The sequence below is a fragment of the Leucopleurus acutus genome (genome assembly GCF_964270905.1).
Source record: "Leucopleurus acutus genome assembly, chromosome: 16".
Taxonomy (NCBI): Eukaryota; Metazoa; Chordata; class Mammalia; order Artiodactyla; family Delphinidae; genus Leucopleurus; species Leucopleurus acutus.
This window is the reverse complement of record NC_139158.1, coordinates 64,519,178-64,536,908: the sequence shown is the minus strand read 5'-3', so window position 1 is coordinate 64,536,908 and position 17,731 is coordinate 64,519,178. Positions and strand designations below refer to the sequence as shown.

Genomic DNA, 17,731 nt, shown 5'->3' with positions numbered 1-17,731 from the left:
AATCTTGAAAGCAGTCAGAAAGAAAACACATTACAACCAGGGAAACAACAATATGAATGATTACTAACTTCCTTTCAGAAACAATAGAGGACCGTGAACAACATCTTTAAAGCAATTAAAGGAAAAAACTGTAAAACCAAAATTCTATACCCAGTGAAAATATCCTTTAAGAATGAAAATTAAATGAAGTTACGTTCAAGTAAACAAAAACCAAAAGAATGTCACCAGGAAACCTGCACTACAGAAAAAAAAAAGAGGAAGAAGAAGAAATGAAGAACACTAGATATGGTAGATACGTGTGTAAAGCACTATCTCTTTTGTATTATTCTTTAAAATACATAATTGTTTAGAGCAAAAATTATAATACTAAATTGTGGACTTCACAGCACATATAGATACAATTCGTGTCTTAACTAGAGCATAAAAAGGGGGTGTTAATGGATTATACAACATTTTACATAAGGTGGTTCAATATTAACTCTAAACCATGAAAAGGAGATATATATATATATATATATCATAATGTCTAGAGTAACCTTTAAAACAAATGCTAACAAGTAGAGCTAAAAGCTAATAGATGAATTAAAATGGGATTTTAAAAAATTCAATTGACCTGAAAAAACTAGAAAGAAGTAAAAGAACAAAACACAGGATAAACAGAAAACAAAAAGCGAGATGGTAGACCTAAAAGCAACCATATCAATAATTTCATTTAATGTGACTAAACATTGCAGTTAAAATCCAAACCCAACTATCTATCTATAAAAGACACACTTTGAACTTAAAGACATAGTTATATTGAAAGAAAAGTGATAGATATACCATGCATACAAAAAACAAAAGAAAGCTGGAGTAACTTTTTGGAAAGCTGGAGTAGTATCAGACAAAGTACACTTCAAGTAAAAGACAATCACCAAAGCCAGAGTTATACTTCACATTACAAAGGGGACAGTTCAGGAGTTCCCTGGTGGCCTAGTGGTTAGGATTCCAGACTTTCACCGCCACAGCCCAGGTTCAATCCCTGGTCGGGAACATCCCGCATGCTGTGCGGCACAGCCAAAAACAAACAAAAACAAAAAAGATTGAAATCCTGCAGAGTATGTTCTTTGACTATAATGGAATTACATTATAAATCGTAACAATAAGGTATCTATAAAATACTTCCCTGGTGGCACAGTGTTTAAGAATCCGCCTGCCAATGCAGGGCACACAGGTTTGAGCCCTGGTCCGGGAAGATCCCACATGCCGTGGAACCACTAAGCCCATGCACCACAACTATGGAGCCTGAGCTCTAGACCACGCAAGCCACAGCTACTGAAGCCCACGTGCCTAGAGCCCGTGCTCCGCAACAAGAGAAGCCACTGCAATGAGAAGCCTGCGCACAGCAACAAAGAGTAGCCCCCGCTCGCCGAAACTTGAGAAAGCCCGTACGCAACAAGGAAGACAAGATGCAACCAAAAATTAATCAATTTAAAAAAACAAACAAACAAACCAATACTTGGAAATGAAACAACACACTTCTAAGTAACCCACAGTCAACGAATAAATCGTAAATATTTTGAATTGAATGAAAATGAAAATACAACATACCAAAATTCGTAGGATATAACTGAAGCAGTGCTTAGTGGGAAATTTTAAAACTTTACTCATATTGGAAAAGAAGAAAAATCTAAAATTAATGACCTATGTTTCTAGAAACATTTAAAGGAAGAAAACAATAAAGATCAAAACAGAAATCAATGACATTAAAAAAAAACAAAGAGAAAACTAAAGTAAAATGTTGGTTCTTTGAAATTATCAACAAAAATTGATAAATCCCTAGCTATACTAATCAAGAAAAGAGAAGAAACCCAAATTGGCAATATCAGAAATGACAAGTATATAGCATTTTTAAATGTATATAGCATTAAAATAAGAAAATATTATTAATAAAAGGTAAAAAAAAATCATTAGGAAAATCCATTTTTTTTTAGTTCACAATCAAAGGAGAAGCAAAAGTATAAGAAGAGGATTATGTTAACTCTAAATATGAACCTGCCACCGTAGAAATCTCTTGTAACTCAGCAAGGGGGGAAGCCGGTTCCGTTTTCATAGTGTTTTCGCCCATTGACTTGCAGTTCAACTCCAAGCCTGCAGGCCCCAATCCATCCCCAATGGAGTGGCAAGTTAGTGCAGATGAGACCTGGCCAGCTTCCAAAGGAGATTTCAACTGACCTAGAAGAAAAAGAGAAAGATTGGGGAACATATACATGTACATAATCTGAGAACCAAAAGTCCCACAAAAGACTGATAAAGGGGCTTCCCTGGTGGCACAGTGGTTAAGAATCCACCTGCCAATGCAGGGGACACGGGTTCGAGCCCTGGTCCGGGAAGATTCCACATGCCATGTAACCACTAAGCCCATGGGTCACAACTACTGAGCCTGCACTCTACAGCCCGCGAGCCACAACTACTGAGCCTGCGCTCTTAGAGCCCATAAGCCACAACTACTGAAGCCCATGCTCCTAGAGCCTGTGCTCTGCAACGAGAAGCCACCGCAATGAGAAGCCTGCGCACCGCAATGAAGAGTAGCCCCCCCACTCGCCACAACTAGAGAAAGCCCACGGGCAGCAACGAAAACCCAACGCAGCCAAAAATAAATAAATTAATCAATAATTTAAAACAAAAAAAAACCTGATAAAGCCAGGGTCTTTTTAGAGGAAACCATTCATTTCATGGTATACAAGAATACATTCACAGGTTCCAACACACATAGCCAGGGCTGTGAGCATATCAAAGACGAAGGCTAATAAGAAGCTAAAGTGAAGGGAGGATCTGCTGGAAATATTAACAAAAAGGCAGAGGGACTGGAGTGAGATGGCATCAGAAAGACAGAGACAGGAACAGGGCTCTTCAAGCACTGCACCTCCAACCCAACATTCAGACATATATAAGCAAAACCAATCACAAATGCAAACAAAAGTTTATCTATTAAATCTTCAGTGAAGAATATAATAAACACTGCAACCAATTCAATAACTTGATTTCAAGACCATCTAAAACTTGTATAAGACAGTACACAATGATTGATTTAGACTGGTTCTCATTAGACAGGGAGCATGTTGACCATTCCAGAACAGACTCTGACTCACCTTCTTCAGACTCCTTGGTACCAGATGATGTGTTTTGCAAAGGATCAGTAGTAACCGTATCAACCAAATCTGATACAACCAAGTCAGGATCTAGGATCTCGTGGGTCCCATTAGTGGACAGCCTGGAGGACCGTCTCCTTGATAAGTCTTTGTCAGTGTTTTCCGAGTAGTTTTTTGACTTTTCCTGGGCTATAAACCATTAAGAGAGTTGTAGTCAAGAGACCTGAAGAAATAATTCTGCTACTACAGATTTCTGGACTGGCTGCCTCTATAAGGGCTTCAACCAGAGACTTCTAGAATATTAGATCAATGATGAAAGGAAATACCCTATCCTGGTTTATAGTTTTAAGTACAGGTACAGTCTTTCTGCCAGGATATAATTTTCCTAATTTAAGGATTCATGATCTGAAAATATGCGCCAAGGTCATGTCTCAATCTTGACAAGTTTTATTTTGGGGCTTTCCAACATAGAAGTCTACATACTAACTTCCCAAGTCAGTAAGGTTTACAGAGCCTTAGAGCCATCACAAATCCTTTCTGGAGCCAACAGGGTACTTTTAAAAAAATCAATAAATAGTAATTTTTTAATGGAAGTGTAGTTGGTTTACAATGTTGTGATAGTTTCAGGTGTACAGCAAAGTGACAGTTTCAGGTATGTACATATATATACGTACATATGTATGTGTGTACATATATATATATGTTCTTTCTCAGATTCTTTTCCACTATAGGTTATTATAAGATATTGAATATAGTTCCCTGTACTATAATACAGTAAAATCAGTAAATAGTATTTTTAAAGTTTCACTCAGCATATGAAATCCATCCCTTCCTAAGCCATTAAATTTCCAGTGGAATTCATATCAGATGGAGTTTATGGGCATAGAGACAACACCACTGACCCCAACATTAACACAGCCTGTGCTCTGAGATTTATTTTTCCTCTAGCAGAACTCCTCTGATCCAACCACATCCCACTCACACTAGCCCCTGTGATCAAGGACAAGCATCAGCGCCTATAAGGAATAGGGGACAAAATGGACACAGGGGAATTAACCCAATGGATGTCAAGTTCTAGCCACACATACACAAACTGAAGACTCACATGAATTTTTGTCAAGCCGAGGACGTTTTAATGGGACTTCACTTCCTTTTGATATCTTCCGTCTTCTCAATTCCAATGTTATTGGTTGCAAAGTCTGAGAGTTTGAGTCCACAGCTACAATGTATATAAAACCACACAAAAATAGGTATGTAGTTTCTTAGTGACCAATCCTCATATTACATGTAAATAAAACATATTATAAACATCCACACACATCCTTGCATGATAAATAGGCCCTGAAAGGGAATTCTTACTTAAGCCAAAAGGGAAAAAAAAAGTGAAATGGGTGAGAAATTACTTCCTTTTAGGAGACGCAGACACCCTGCAGACTGACCTCCTGAATCTTTTTGGTTTCTCCTATGACCCAGCTCTATTCATATATTTATCTCCTGAAACCCTCTCTTTAAATACCCCAACGTGACTGCTTTAAAATATGAGGGTACAAAGGCAACAGAAAAGTCATTTTTATCACAATCAAATCTTCTTATCAAAATTTGGTTTATACAATACTCAGGAAATCCACCAGGCAGGCTAATTCTTAAAATGTGTACCCTGGGACTATGGCTTGATTATTATTTTCAACCTCTACTTGCTAAATTGGTTAGCTTGGCATTGTCCTAATTTTGAAGGACCAAAAAGAATGTCAACATTTACAACCTCTTAAAAACAATTCCAGAAAATTCTCAGGAGACTATGCTCTTTGATAGTCAGTGCCAGGCAAGGCTGCTTAACACTGGAAAATCCAGCCCTGACGTAATTTAGCAGTGCAGAAGCTAAACCCTTAGATAGTACTCAGTCTTTTTTTTTTTTTAAAGTTTATTTATTTATTTTTGGCTGCGTTGGGTCTTCGTTGCTATGCACGGGCTTTCTCTAGTTACAGCCAGCGGGGGCTACTCTTCATTGCAGTGTGCAGGCTTCTCATTACAGTGGCTTCTCTTGTTGCGGAGCAGGGGCTCAAGGCGTGGGGGCTTCAGTAGTTGTGGCACATGGGCTCAGTAGTTGTGGCTCGCGGGCTATAGAGCACAGGCTCAGTAGTTGTGGTGCACGGGCTTAGTTGCTCCACGGCATGTAGGATCTTCCCAGGCCAGGGATCGAACCCACGTCCCCTGCATTGGCAGGCTGATTCTTAACCACTGCGCCACCAGGGAAGTCCCTCACTCTGTATTTTTAAACCTAACACTTAAGAAGTTCTCCCCCATGAGGAAAGGTGAGAATCCAAAAGGCAGGCAAAAGAAAAAAATAAAAGAAATAGTGGGAGACTTCCCTGGTGGCACAGTGGTTAAGACTCCACCTGCCAATGCAGGGGACACGGGTTCGAGCCCTGGTCCGGGAAAATCCCACATGCTGCAAAGCAACTAAGCCCGTGCACCACAACTACTGAGCCTGTGCTCTAGAGCCCGCGAGCCACAACTACTGAGCCTGTGTGCCACAACTACTGAAGTCCACACGCCTAGAGCCCATGCTCTGCAACAAGAGAAGCCACCACAATGAGAAGCCCACACACAGCAGTGAAGAGTAGCCCCTGCTCGTTGCAACTAGAGGAAGCCTGTGCGCAGCAACGAAGACCCAATGCAGCCAAAAATAAATAAATTAATTAATTTTAACAAGAAAAGAAAAGAAATTGGGAAGCTTGAGGCAAAGGTAGGGCTGGGGGTCTGATGAGGGTTGAAATGAGAGAAAGAAGCAGCCAGGAGAAAGAAGAGGGAGGAAGGGAAGGAAATGGGAGGGGAATGGGGAAGGGAGAGAAAAGACTCATCTAAGACCAGCAGCTTCAGATCTGCCATGTCAAATGGCCAAAGGAGACAGGGCTGAGCTCTGAGGACGCAAACCTGATGAGAGTGCTGAACTCTTTGGCTCTTCCTGTGTTCAATCTTCTCAGTGTGCCAACATTATTTTGTTCCAAGAGTGGGAACTTGGAGATCACACACATTCCAAATTAAACACAAACAACCTTCCCCAAACAGCTCAGATCCTGTTCCAATAAGGTCTGTACAATCTAGAGAGCTCAAGACTCCACCGTGTCAATGAACTTATTCCAAGCCATTTTTAAAGGGGATTTGAACTATATATTAGATACTGGCAAACCTTCTTCATTTTGATACCACATACAAACTGGGGCTGACCATACAGAAGTTCAGTGTTTCCCAAACTCTTATTACAGTAAGAATTATCCGGGAAGGTTGTTAACAATTAGCATTCCCAGATCCTGCTTCAGAAAATTCTGACTGGGGAGGAATGCCTCAGGCAAGTGTTAACAGTAAGCTTGGAAAACTCCAGTTCTCTATTAAATTGATCCTATCTGGTGTGAAATCCTACACTTAATAAAAAGGCCTGCTTATTATATCCCACATCTCAACATGGTACGCTGCCCAGAGGTTTAAAACCTCCGGACTTTCTCAATTAGGGTTCCTCATTTGAAAACAGAACACAAAGGTTATTTTCTCAATTCTCCCAAGAGTGGTTTATCATTCTACTAACATTCTCAATTTGCAGAAGTCAATTCATTAGCGGTCACAGATGCCTTGGGCATTAGAGCTTAATTCTCTCTTGGAACCCTACTGAGAAAGCCAATGAGGCCAATGCTGTCCAATAGGAATATGAGGGCCATAAATGGAAGCCACATAGGTAATTTTCAATTTTTAGTTGTCACTTTAAGAAGTTAAAAAAAGTGAAATTAATTTTAAGAATATATTTTATTTAACCCAATACATCCAAAACATCATTCCAACATGTAGTCAATAATTTTAAATTATTGAGATATTTTACATTCCTGGGTGTTTCTTTCTTTTTTTTTTTTTTGGTACTATTTGAAAACCAGTGTGGTTTTTTGTTTTGTTTTGGCCACGCTGCATGGCTAGCAGGATCTTAATTCCCCGACCAGGCATTGAACCCAGGCCCTCTCTCGGTGCTAAAAGCACAGAGTCCTAACCACTGGACCACCAGGGAATTCCCTCCCTTGTGTATTTTACAAGTTACAGCCCATCTCAATTCAGAGTAGCCACATTTCAAGTGCTCAGTAACCACAGGTGGCTAGCAGCTACCATATCGGACAGCACAGTCTAGGCCCTAGTTAGGCGTAGGGACAATTCCAGCATGCTCAGATCTTGAGAATGAAACCCACTTATAACCACTGAAGGGGGAAGTGCCTTATTTCATCTAGGAAGAAATCAATCTATTGTCTTATTTCATACCTTAAAATCAGAAGATTTAAGAAGGCTGTCTACTGGGAACAAGTACTAATACATTTATTTGAAGTAAATAAAGGTAGAGCTTCTGCCACAGAAATTAAGTCTGGTGTAGCTGTCTGGATTGACAGATAGGACTGGCTTTGCATTCTGCATCATAAGGGAACAACAACTGAGCTAACTCTGTAGTTCCACAGTTTTGATGAAAATATATTTTGTCATATTTTATATTTTAAATTTACCTTTAGCAGCTATTCAAACTTGTAAGAAAAAAACAGGTATCACTTTTTTTTTTTTGGCCTCGCCACATGTCGTGTGGGATCTTAGTTCCCCGACCGGGGATCGGACCAGAGCCCCCCGCAGTGGAAGCGTGGAGTCTTAACTGCTGAACTGCCAGGCAAGTCCCCAGGTATCACTTTAAAACTAGGGGATTCGGGCTTCCCTGGTGGCGCAGTGGTTGAGAGTCCACCTGCCGATGCAGGGGACATGGGTTCGTGCCCCGGTCCGAGAGGATCCCACATGCTGTGGAGCGGCTGGGCCCGTGAGCCATGGCCACTGAGCCTGCGCGTCCGGAGCCTGTGCTCCGCAATGGGAGAGGCCACAACAGTAAGAGGCCCGCGTACCGCAAAAAAAAAAAAACACAACAAAAACTAGGGGATTCACAGTTTTTCAATATTTATGTAAAGAACATGTAAACAAGAATGTCTGAAGGCCACTGCCAGATAATTATAGGCAGTGTTCAGTCTAGAGATCCTGGGGGTTCTTCACGCCACTCAATCTAGAGAAGGAATGTTTGCCTTAGGAAAAAATTCAGGGTTTGTTTCTTTCTTGGCTATTCTAGAAGAATTCCATATTTCAACTTTTTAAAATAATTGTGTATTCTTCCCTAAATCCTCTAACCTTGACTCTACCAATTAGCCATCTCAGCTTTTTATTTAGACAGGGAAAATTTCCGATCCATAATCACTCTCCAGAGATCTCAATTTCAAATGTACCCATACGTTCCTCGGTCCAGTGTTCTTTCTTGTCGCCTCCTCCAGATGCCCACACCTATTTACTTCTCCTTTCCCCTTTCATGTCACTCATGAAAACACTATTTCCTGATTCTACGTTCTAGTAAGCTTACTTAAAGTGAAATCATTTGAATTGGCAAAAGCAAAAGGCCTTAGCTTATTAGGCTTTATCATATAAGCTGAAGTATCTAGTGAAGAGTTATCTGTCACCCCAGAAGCCCAGTCAAGGACATGTTTCCAAAACTTATGTTCACCTGGATATATGCCTCCCATAAAATTCAGCTCTATGGGCATGACTTGTTTTTAGATGACAGGATGATTCAAAGTCGGTCACAAAAACAAAGGCTTGAAGTACAGAAGTTATAAAGAACCACAAAGGACCACAGAAGAACACTCTGGCATTGCACACTTGGGAAACTCACCAGTAGGAGCTATGGAAGGGGGTCTGCCTCGCTTTCTTTTTGGCTCCCTCAAGTTTTCTTGTGGACTCTTCACAATGTCATTTTCAGGTTTCTTATCCACTTGAGCATCTCCAGAATACTCTCTGTCATTTTCTGAAATGTTCTCCTTATCTTCTTTCTCGTTCTTGGGAAGGCTCTTCTCTGACACCTTCCCCTTTTCAGAACAGATTAACTTTCCTTCTTTATCAGGCTGTTTGGGTCTCTTTTCTGTCTTTAAGGCTTTGTCCTCTTTGTCTTTCTTCACATTGGCTGTGGCTTTTCTCTGCTCTTTAAACTTCTCTCGTTTATCAGGAGATGATGAAAGACGTTTGTGTTCTGTTTCTTTAGGCCTAGCATTATCCACAATATTCTAAAATGAGCAAAATAGCGATGAATCACACTTTGTGATTACTTGCAAATATAAAATCAGATGGTTTTTTGTAAACTTATGAAGACAAAGAAATTAAAAGAGGACATGTATCAGGTCATGTAATGGAAAGCACCACTGAAAATATACACCCATATTCTGAGGTTTGAAAAACAGTCCTAAGTTTAAAGAAAATAACAGCCATGTTCAATTCCTTCTGAGACAATGCTATCTCCCCTTTTGATTAGTAAGTCACTAAAAAATTATTAAAGGGACAGACAACTACCCCAGGGACCTCTTCTGGGAAGCAATCTTTTTGACAGAGATGCCTTCATGCCCCGTCCGTCTCCTCCCAAGAATGACTACACTGACCCAGGGCCTTTCAGAGGCTGGCTCAGTTTGCCAGCAGATGCTGATGTCCTGTGTAGAGAAGAACCCAAACTGATAACTAGAGGCGAACCAGAAAGCTGTAAAGATTTTCCACCTCAAAAACAGGGTCTTTGCTTCCTCTACTGGGTAAAGGCTGTGCTCAGTCGAACAAGCCACCTACTGCGTTCCTGAGCTACTGAGTTTTTGTCCATTAGGAGAAAGTACTTCTTCTTGGTTACTTTCCTCCTAAATTACTTTTTCAAAATTCATCTTAAAAATCTTGTGTCCTAGTATACTGTCTCATAATAAAGCAAGCTCTGAAAGCTCTGGAGTTTCTAAAACTACAATTAAGTTTATTTGCGTAAGTATCTTTCTTCCAAGACCTCAAGAGAAGAGCAGAGACCACCACATCATGTTCATATTGGATCCCTAGCACCAAGCACACACTTAGCACACAGATTTTTGCCAGGAGCAGGAAGGACTGCCTAAATACACAGTGAGTAAAAGTTTAATTTGTTCCAGAGGGAAAAGTAATAAACAAGGAGAATCCCTGTGGTTAGAAACTAAAAGAAAATATTTTTTTCAAGTCTCCAAAGTTTTCTGAAAGCAGCCAGGTTTGAGGACAAGCACTCCTCAGTAACTGCTGGCAGAAATATAAATTGCAATCACCAGGAAGGGGGGCTGGCAATTTAGGTCAAAAGTCTTATGTTTATACTTTTGAACTCGAATAAATTCGTAGAAATGAAATCTGATAACAAAATAATCAGACGTGTGTACCCAGATTTACAAATATCCTTAAATGACCATTAGAAAACTGGTTACACAAAGTAGGGTTACATACATATTATAAATACTACTTAGCCATTAAAAGCTATATTCCCATACAGTACTTAGGAACTTGGGAAAATGTTATTTTGTTAAAAGAGCAAGTTACAGGGCTTCCCTGGTGGTGCAGTGGTTGATAGTACGCCTGCCGATGCAGGGGACGCGGGTTTGTGCTCCGGTCCGGGAGGATCCCACATGCCGCGGAGCGGCTGGGCCTGTGAGCCATGGCCGCTGAGCCTGCGCGTCCGGAGCCTGTGCTCCGCAACAGGAGAGCCCACAACAGTGAGAGACCCACATACCGCAAAAAAAAAAAAAAAAAAAGAGCAAGTTATAGAACAGTAACATATGACTCAAATTTGGAAAAGAAAAATATATATACATAAGTATCTTTTTTAAAAAATACAGAAGGCTATACATTAAAATGTTAAGAGCAATTGCATCTAGATGATAGAATTATACAATTTTTACTTTCTTTGCGCTTTTCTGTACTTTCTAAATTTTCTACAGCAAACATATATTGTTTCTATAACTTCAAAAAAAGATAAATGTTCCTGAAATATAGATTATCAAGCCACTTAGGGCAGTACAATCCTATTTAAAAAACAAAAAAACAATCTAATACTATATGAAAAAAGCTTTAAAAATTGTCTGACAGATACTTGTAAGAAATTTTGCTTTGTAAGTGGCCTAGCTGAGAAGTCATTTATCCAAACCACTATGTTCTCTTGGAAAAGAAAATCAAACAGGAGCCATGGGCCTGTGCTTGACCACCTGCCAGGTCTGAGATAACATGAGACACTCAGAGGCAGCTGGGAATTGAGGACTGAAGACCCACAAATCCACACAGGGTGAGGTGCCCAACCCCAAGCTAAGGCACCATGAGTACTATCAATCAGAGGAAACAGAAGAACGTTTGTTATGTGGAGCCCTAGACTTCCATTTGTGTAGATTCTAGATACAATCTGACAGTTCTGGACATGTTCTTAATACAGTCCTCTATCTATATTAACTCATTCCACAAACTTAACATAAAAATTGCCAAACTGAAGGCCAAAATAATGTTTTAGAGTGCTGTGTAGTTCCTTAGATGCCTGAGAAGCAAATGATCAAAGAGAAAACATCTTCAGGGCTAAAGCTTTATAATTTTGTCAATTTTCTGAAGAGGAAAACCAGAAAGGCAAAAACACTTCTGAGATTATCTTTAACAATATCATGTATCATGATGCTTTGGAATTGCTAAATATATGTTCAGAAGAATTTATTAGAAGGTTCCAGGATTACCAAATACTGTCATATCAACAACCACCCAAAGAAGTAAATAACAATTAGTTACAATCAGAATCTTTCCCCTCAGCTATTTCATTAAGACATAAATATTAAAAAAAACTAAAAGGGAAAAAAAAATCACGAAGAAAGTAGGCAACACTTCCAGGTGGCCAGAATCTATCTGTGTGCACCACATTTCCAGTATCAAAACTCAGGACCCGGGGCTTCCCTGGTGGCGCAGTGGTTGAGAGTCCGCCTGCCAACGCAGGGGACACGGGTTCGCACCCCGGTCCGGAAAGATCCCACATGCCGCGGAGCGGCTGGGCCCGTGAGCCATGGCCGCTGAGCCTGCGCGTCCGGAGCCTGTGCTCCGCAACAAGAGAGGCCACAACAGTGAGAGGCCCACGTACCTCAAAAAAAAAAAAAAAACTCAGGACCCGTGCTTAGACAAGTACATGGATGGTGAAAGGGACAAAAGGAAACAAAAATTTCAACCCAGGCACATCTAGCACGAGTGCTCGCCAAATCTACGCCAAATGGTGGCTCCGTAACCACCAAGCCGTGGTCCTGAGCTGAAGGACAAAGTCAGATGAGGAGAAAACATCTCCATCTCTTCAACCACTCAGCAAGTTCCCTGTGAGGGGAAACAGCTCTGTGGGCAGAGCACAGGAAGACAGAAGAAAGAATAACAACCAGGCGCTTTGGGAAGAAGACAGATAACAGGTAATGGTACGCAAGTACTGGCACTTCTGAAAAGAATTGGTATGAAAAGAAAAAGGCAGAGAGAGAGACAAATATTTACAATTTCTGAAAACTTGTGTATTGCTTTCTGGTGAAATCATGTCAGATGAAGGAAAGATTTTGTCATCATAAACAAATGTAACATCTTTGAGAAACAAAACTATAACATTAGCATTATTCATACCACAAAGCATAAAACCACATTTCTCACCTGATCTTTCGAAAAAGCTTTGACATGAATATGTTTGACAGTCTGAACTACTCCATCATAAAATTTCACAGTGTAAGTACCTAAAATTCAAAAAGATATGATTTTAACTTGCAGTTTCATGAAAGCAACAAAACTTTTCAAAGCATAAACACAAGGGAGTTCCAACCACAATAATAAACATATGGAAATTAAAAAGTTGTTCAAGAATCACATTCAATCTTACTTATGTCCAAGATAATAATAGTACACTTGCCTTTTCCTCTTTATCTTACAAATCTTTTTATCTATACAAATCAAAATCCATCCCCAAAAAACCTCATTTTTATGGTGCTTCACTAAATCTTAAAAACTTGCACTGACTTAGACCAAGAACAAAGAGCAGTAAAACAATTAAGAATGTAAGGAAACACCAACAATGAACTATCAGAGAAATTAAGGGAACAATCCCGTTTATTGTTGCATCAAAAAGAATAAGATACCGAGGAATAAACCTACCTAAGGAGGTAAAAGACCTGTACTTGGAAAACTATAAGACACTGATGTAAGAAACTGAAGATGGAAAGATATACTGTGTTACAGTCTTGGTGGGAATGTAAACTGGTGCAGCCACTGTGGAAAAAACAGTATAGAGGTTTCTCAAAATACTAAAAATAGAATTACCACATGACCCAGCAATTCCACTCCTTGGTATATATCCGAAAAAAACAAAAGCACTAATCCGAAAAGATACATGCACCCCAATGTTCACAGCATTATTTACAATTGCCAAGATATGGAAGCAATCTAAGTGTCCATCAACAGATGGATGGATAAAAGAGGTGGTATATATATATACACATATACGTATACAATGGAATACTACTCAACCATGAAAAAAGAATGAAATTTGCAGCAACATGGATGGACTTGGAGGGTATTATGCTAAGTGAAATAAATCAGACAAGACAAATACTATATGATCTCACGTGTGGAATCTAAAAAATACAACAAAGGAGTGAATATAACAAAAAAGAAACATTCACAGATACAGAGAACAAACTAGTGGTTACCCGTAGGGAGAAGGAAACAGAGGAGGGGCAAAATAGGGATAGGAGATTAAGAAGTACAAACTATTATGTATAAAATAAGCTACAAGGATATATTATTCAACACAGGGAATATAGCCAACATTTTATAAGAACTACAAATGGAGTGTAACCTTTAAAAATTGTGAATCACTATATTTACACCTGTAACATATAATATTGTACATCAACTATACTTCAATTTAAAAAAAATAAGATATAAGGAAAATGCAGATTTACTTATTGCTTGGTGAATTATTAATGTTTATCACTTAATCTTTATTTTCTGGGCTTAGAAGTAGTAATATCTTTTAAACTTGAAAAGAAATACGACCATCTGCTAAAGGTATTATGTTTTTAGAGGTCACATTACTCTCAAAATCCATATGAATTAGCTGCATATTACAATATTTCAAAATAGAGACTAGGCCAAAGCACTAAATGGTGACCACTACATTGTTAGTTTTGTTCCGTTTTTTTTTTCTTTTTAAGTCCAACAAAAATCACTCTCTGCTAAAAAACTGAAACTGGAAATCCAAATAATCTTATCTCGCCAAATAACACATCCAACTACAAAAGTTCTCATTAGCTGTACCCAAACCAACACTTTCAACCTTTTGCATTTTAGAACCCACCCATGTCTCTCTCTCTCTCTCATTTTTCTTTTTTTTTTGGTTCCAGGGATCTATTAAAAAAAAAAAAATCACAGTTAATCTTGTCAAGATTATCAATGAACCACTGGTAATCATGTAATGATTTACCACTAGTAAACATGGTCAGTTTTCAGGACCAATTTGCTACCCAACATGGAAGAAAAAAAATAAATCCCAAGGGTTGGGAGCAGAATGATGCAATGATGAAGTTAAGATCTTCTGGCTGGTTGCCTCCTTCTTATACGTTCTCTCCCCACCCACCGGCCTGCTCCTCCAGCCCTGAATAAGGCCCTGCCCATGGCTAGCCACCTCTTCAGTGCTCAAAGTCCAAGCAATCTGAGCCCAATTATTTTCCAAACCTTATTTCGAATTACCAGCATACAATACCCACCAACTCAAAGTGACTAGCTACTTGCCACCCACTGAAACTGTCTTGTGACATTTCCACCTCCACACGAAGAAGTGTTTTCCTGCCTGGAATGTGCCACTCATTGATCCTTAAGCACTCAGCTCAAAAGACCACAATAGCTCAGTAAAAGCTTCCTGACTTCCCTGCTACTGGAGAGTTCTCCGTCCTCTGAACTTCTCAGACTCATTTGGTACCTGACCTGCAGAGACTCACATTTAGGTGCCTTCATATAGAAGGCAGATCCCAAATCGAAGGCAGGCTCTTCAAGGCTAGAGAACACATCTGACAGTAGTTTCTCACACAGCGCCAGACTCACTGTAACCAGTGTTTATCAAAGTGTAGTCCCCAGACCAGCAGCATGAACAACCCTGTGAAATTACTGGAAATGCAAATTATCAGCCCCACCCCAATATACTGAATCAAAAACTCTGGGAGTGTGACACAGAAATGTGTTTTAGTAAGACCTTGAGGACTTCCCTGGTGGCACAGTGGTTAAGAATTTGTCTGCCAATACAGGCGACATGGGTTCTGGCCCTGGTCCAGGAAGATCCTACATGCCACAGAGCAGCTAAGCCCGTGAGCCACAACTACTGAAGCCCGCACACGTAGAGCCCGTGCTCCCCAACAAGAGAAGCCACAGCCATGAGAAGCCCGCACACCGCAACGAAGCAAAGCCCCTGCTCGCCACAACTAGAAGAAAGCCTGTGCGCAGCAAAGAAGACGCGATGCAGCCAAAAATTAAAAACAAAAAAGACTCCACCTTGCGAGAACACCAGAATCACAACTAACTGCTCAACAATCATCGACAGGAAGACACTGGAACTCACCAAAAAAGATGCCCCACATCCAAAGACAAAAGAGAAGCCGCAATGAGACGGTAGGAGGGGCACAATCACAATAAAATCAAATCCCGTAACTGCTGGGTGGGTGACTCACAAACTGGAGAACACTTATACCACAGAAGTCCACCCACTGGAGTGAAGGTTCAGAGCCCCACGTCAGGCTTCCCAACCTAGGGGTCCGGCAATAGTAGGAGGAATTCCTAGAGAATCAGACTTTGAAGGCTAGCGGAATTTGATTGCAGGACTTCGACAGGATTGGGGTAAACAGAGACTCCACTCTTGGAGGGCATACACAAAGTAGTGTGCACATCACGACCCAGGGGAAGGAGCAATGACCCCATAGGAGACTGAACCAGACCTACCTGCTAGTGTTGAGGGGTCTCCTGCAGAGGCGGGGGGTGGCTCTGTCTCACCGTGAGGACTAGGACACTGGCAGCAGAAGTTCTGGGAAGTACCCCTTGGCGTGAGCCCTCCCAGAGTCCACCATTAGCCCCACCAAAGAGCCTAGGTAGGCTCCAGTGTTGGGTCGCCTCAGGCCAAACAACCAACAGGGAGGGAACCCAGCCCCACCCATCAGCAGACAAGTGGATTAAAGTTTTACTGAGCTCTGCCCACCAGAGCAACAGCCAGCTCTACCTACCACCAGTCCCTCCCATCAAGAAACTTGCACAAGCCTCTTAGATAGTCTCATCCACCAGAGGGCAGACAGCAGAAGCACAAAGTACAATCCTGCAGCCTGTGGAATGAAAACCACCTTCCCAGAAAGATAGACAAGATGAAAAGGCAGAGGGCTATGTACCAGATGAAGGAACAAGATAAAACCCCAGTAAAACAACTAAATGAAGTAGAGATAGGCAACCTTCCAGAAAAAGAATTCAGGGGCTTCCCTGGTGGTGCAGTGGTTGAGAGTCCGCCTGCCGATGCAGGGGACACGGGTTTATGCCCCGGTCCAGGAAGATCCCACGTGCCATGGAGCGGATGGGCCCATGAGCCATAGCCGCTGAGCCTGCGCGTCTGGAGCCTGTGCTCCGCAACGGGAGAGGCCACAACAGTGAGAGGCCCGTGTACCGCAAAAAAAAAAAAGAGAAAAAGAATTCAGAATAATGATAGGAAAATGATCCAGGACCTCGGAAAAAGAATGGAAGCAAAGATCGAGAAGATGAAAGAAATGTTTAACAAAGACCTAGAAGAATTAAAGAACAAACAAAAAGAGATGAACAAGGGCTTCCCTGGTGGCACAGTGGTTGGGAGTCCGCCTGCCGATGCAGGGGATGCGGGTTCGTGCCCCGGTCTAGGGGGATCCCACATGCCGCGGAGCAGCTGGGCCCGTGAGCCGTGGCCGCTGAGCCTGCGTGTCCGGAGCCTGTGCTCCGCAGCGGGAGAGGCCGCAAAACAAACAAACAAACAAAAAAAAAAAAGAGATGAACAATACAATAACTGAAATGAAAACTACATTAGAAGGAATCTATAGCAGAATAACTGAGACAGAAGAATGGATAAGTGACCTGGAAGACAGAATGGTGGAATTCACTGCTGCGGAACAGAATAAAAAAAAGAATGAAAAGAAATGAAGACGGCCTAAGAGACCTCTGGGACAACATTAAACACAACAACATTCGCATTATAGGGGTCCCAGAAGGAGATGAGAGAGAGAAAGGACCCGAGAAAATATTTGAAGAGATTATAGTCGAAAACTTCCCTAACATGGGAAAGGAAATAGCCACCCAAGTCCAGGAAGCACAGAAAGTCCCATACAGGATAAACCCAAGGAGAAACACGCCGAGACACACAGTAATCAAACTGGCAAAAATTAAAGACAAATTACTGAAAGCAGCAAGGGAAAAACGACAAATAACATACAAGGGAACTCCCATAAAGGTAACAGCTGATTTCTCAGCAGAAACTCTACAAGCCAGAAGGGAGTGGCACGATATACTTCAAGTGATGAAAGGGAAGAACCTACAACCAAGATTACTCTACCCGGCAAGGATCTCATTCAGATTCGATGGAGAAATCAAAAGCTTTACAGACAAGCAAAAGCTAAGAAAATTCAGCACCACCAAACCAGCTCTACAACAAATGCTGAAAGAACTTCTCTAAGTGGGAAACA

General features: G+C 41.0%; 1 protein-coding gene across 1 annotated transcript in view; it reads right to left on the bottom strand.

The window, feature by feature from the left end:
- The window catches only part of PHF20 (PHD finger protein 20), a 133,221-nt gene that overhangs the window by 67,543 nt on the left and 47,947 nt on the right, over nt 1–17,731 (bottom strand). Inside the window, exons 6-10 of the mRNA XM_082858219.1 lie at nt 12,654–12,733; nt 8,857–9,244; nt 4,237–4,350; nt 3,132–3,320; nt 2,035–2,214 (exon numbers count right to left, since the gene is read on the bottom strand). Coding sequence (XP_082714345.1) covers nt 2,035–2,214; nt 3,132–3,320; nt 4,237–4,350; nt 8,857–9,244; nt 12,654–12,733 — 951 coding nt within the window. The remainder of the gene's footprint in view (nt 1–2,034; nt 2,215–3,131; nt 3,321–4,236; nt 4,351–8,856; nt 9,245–12,653; nt 12,734–17,731) is intronic.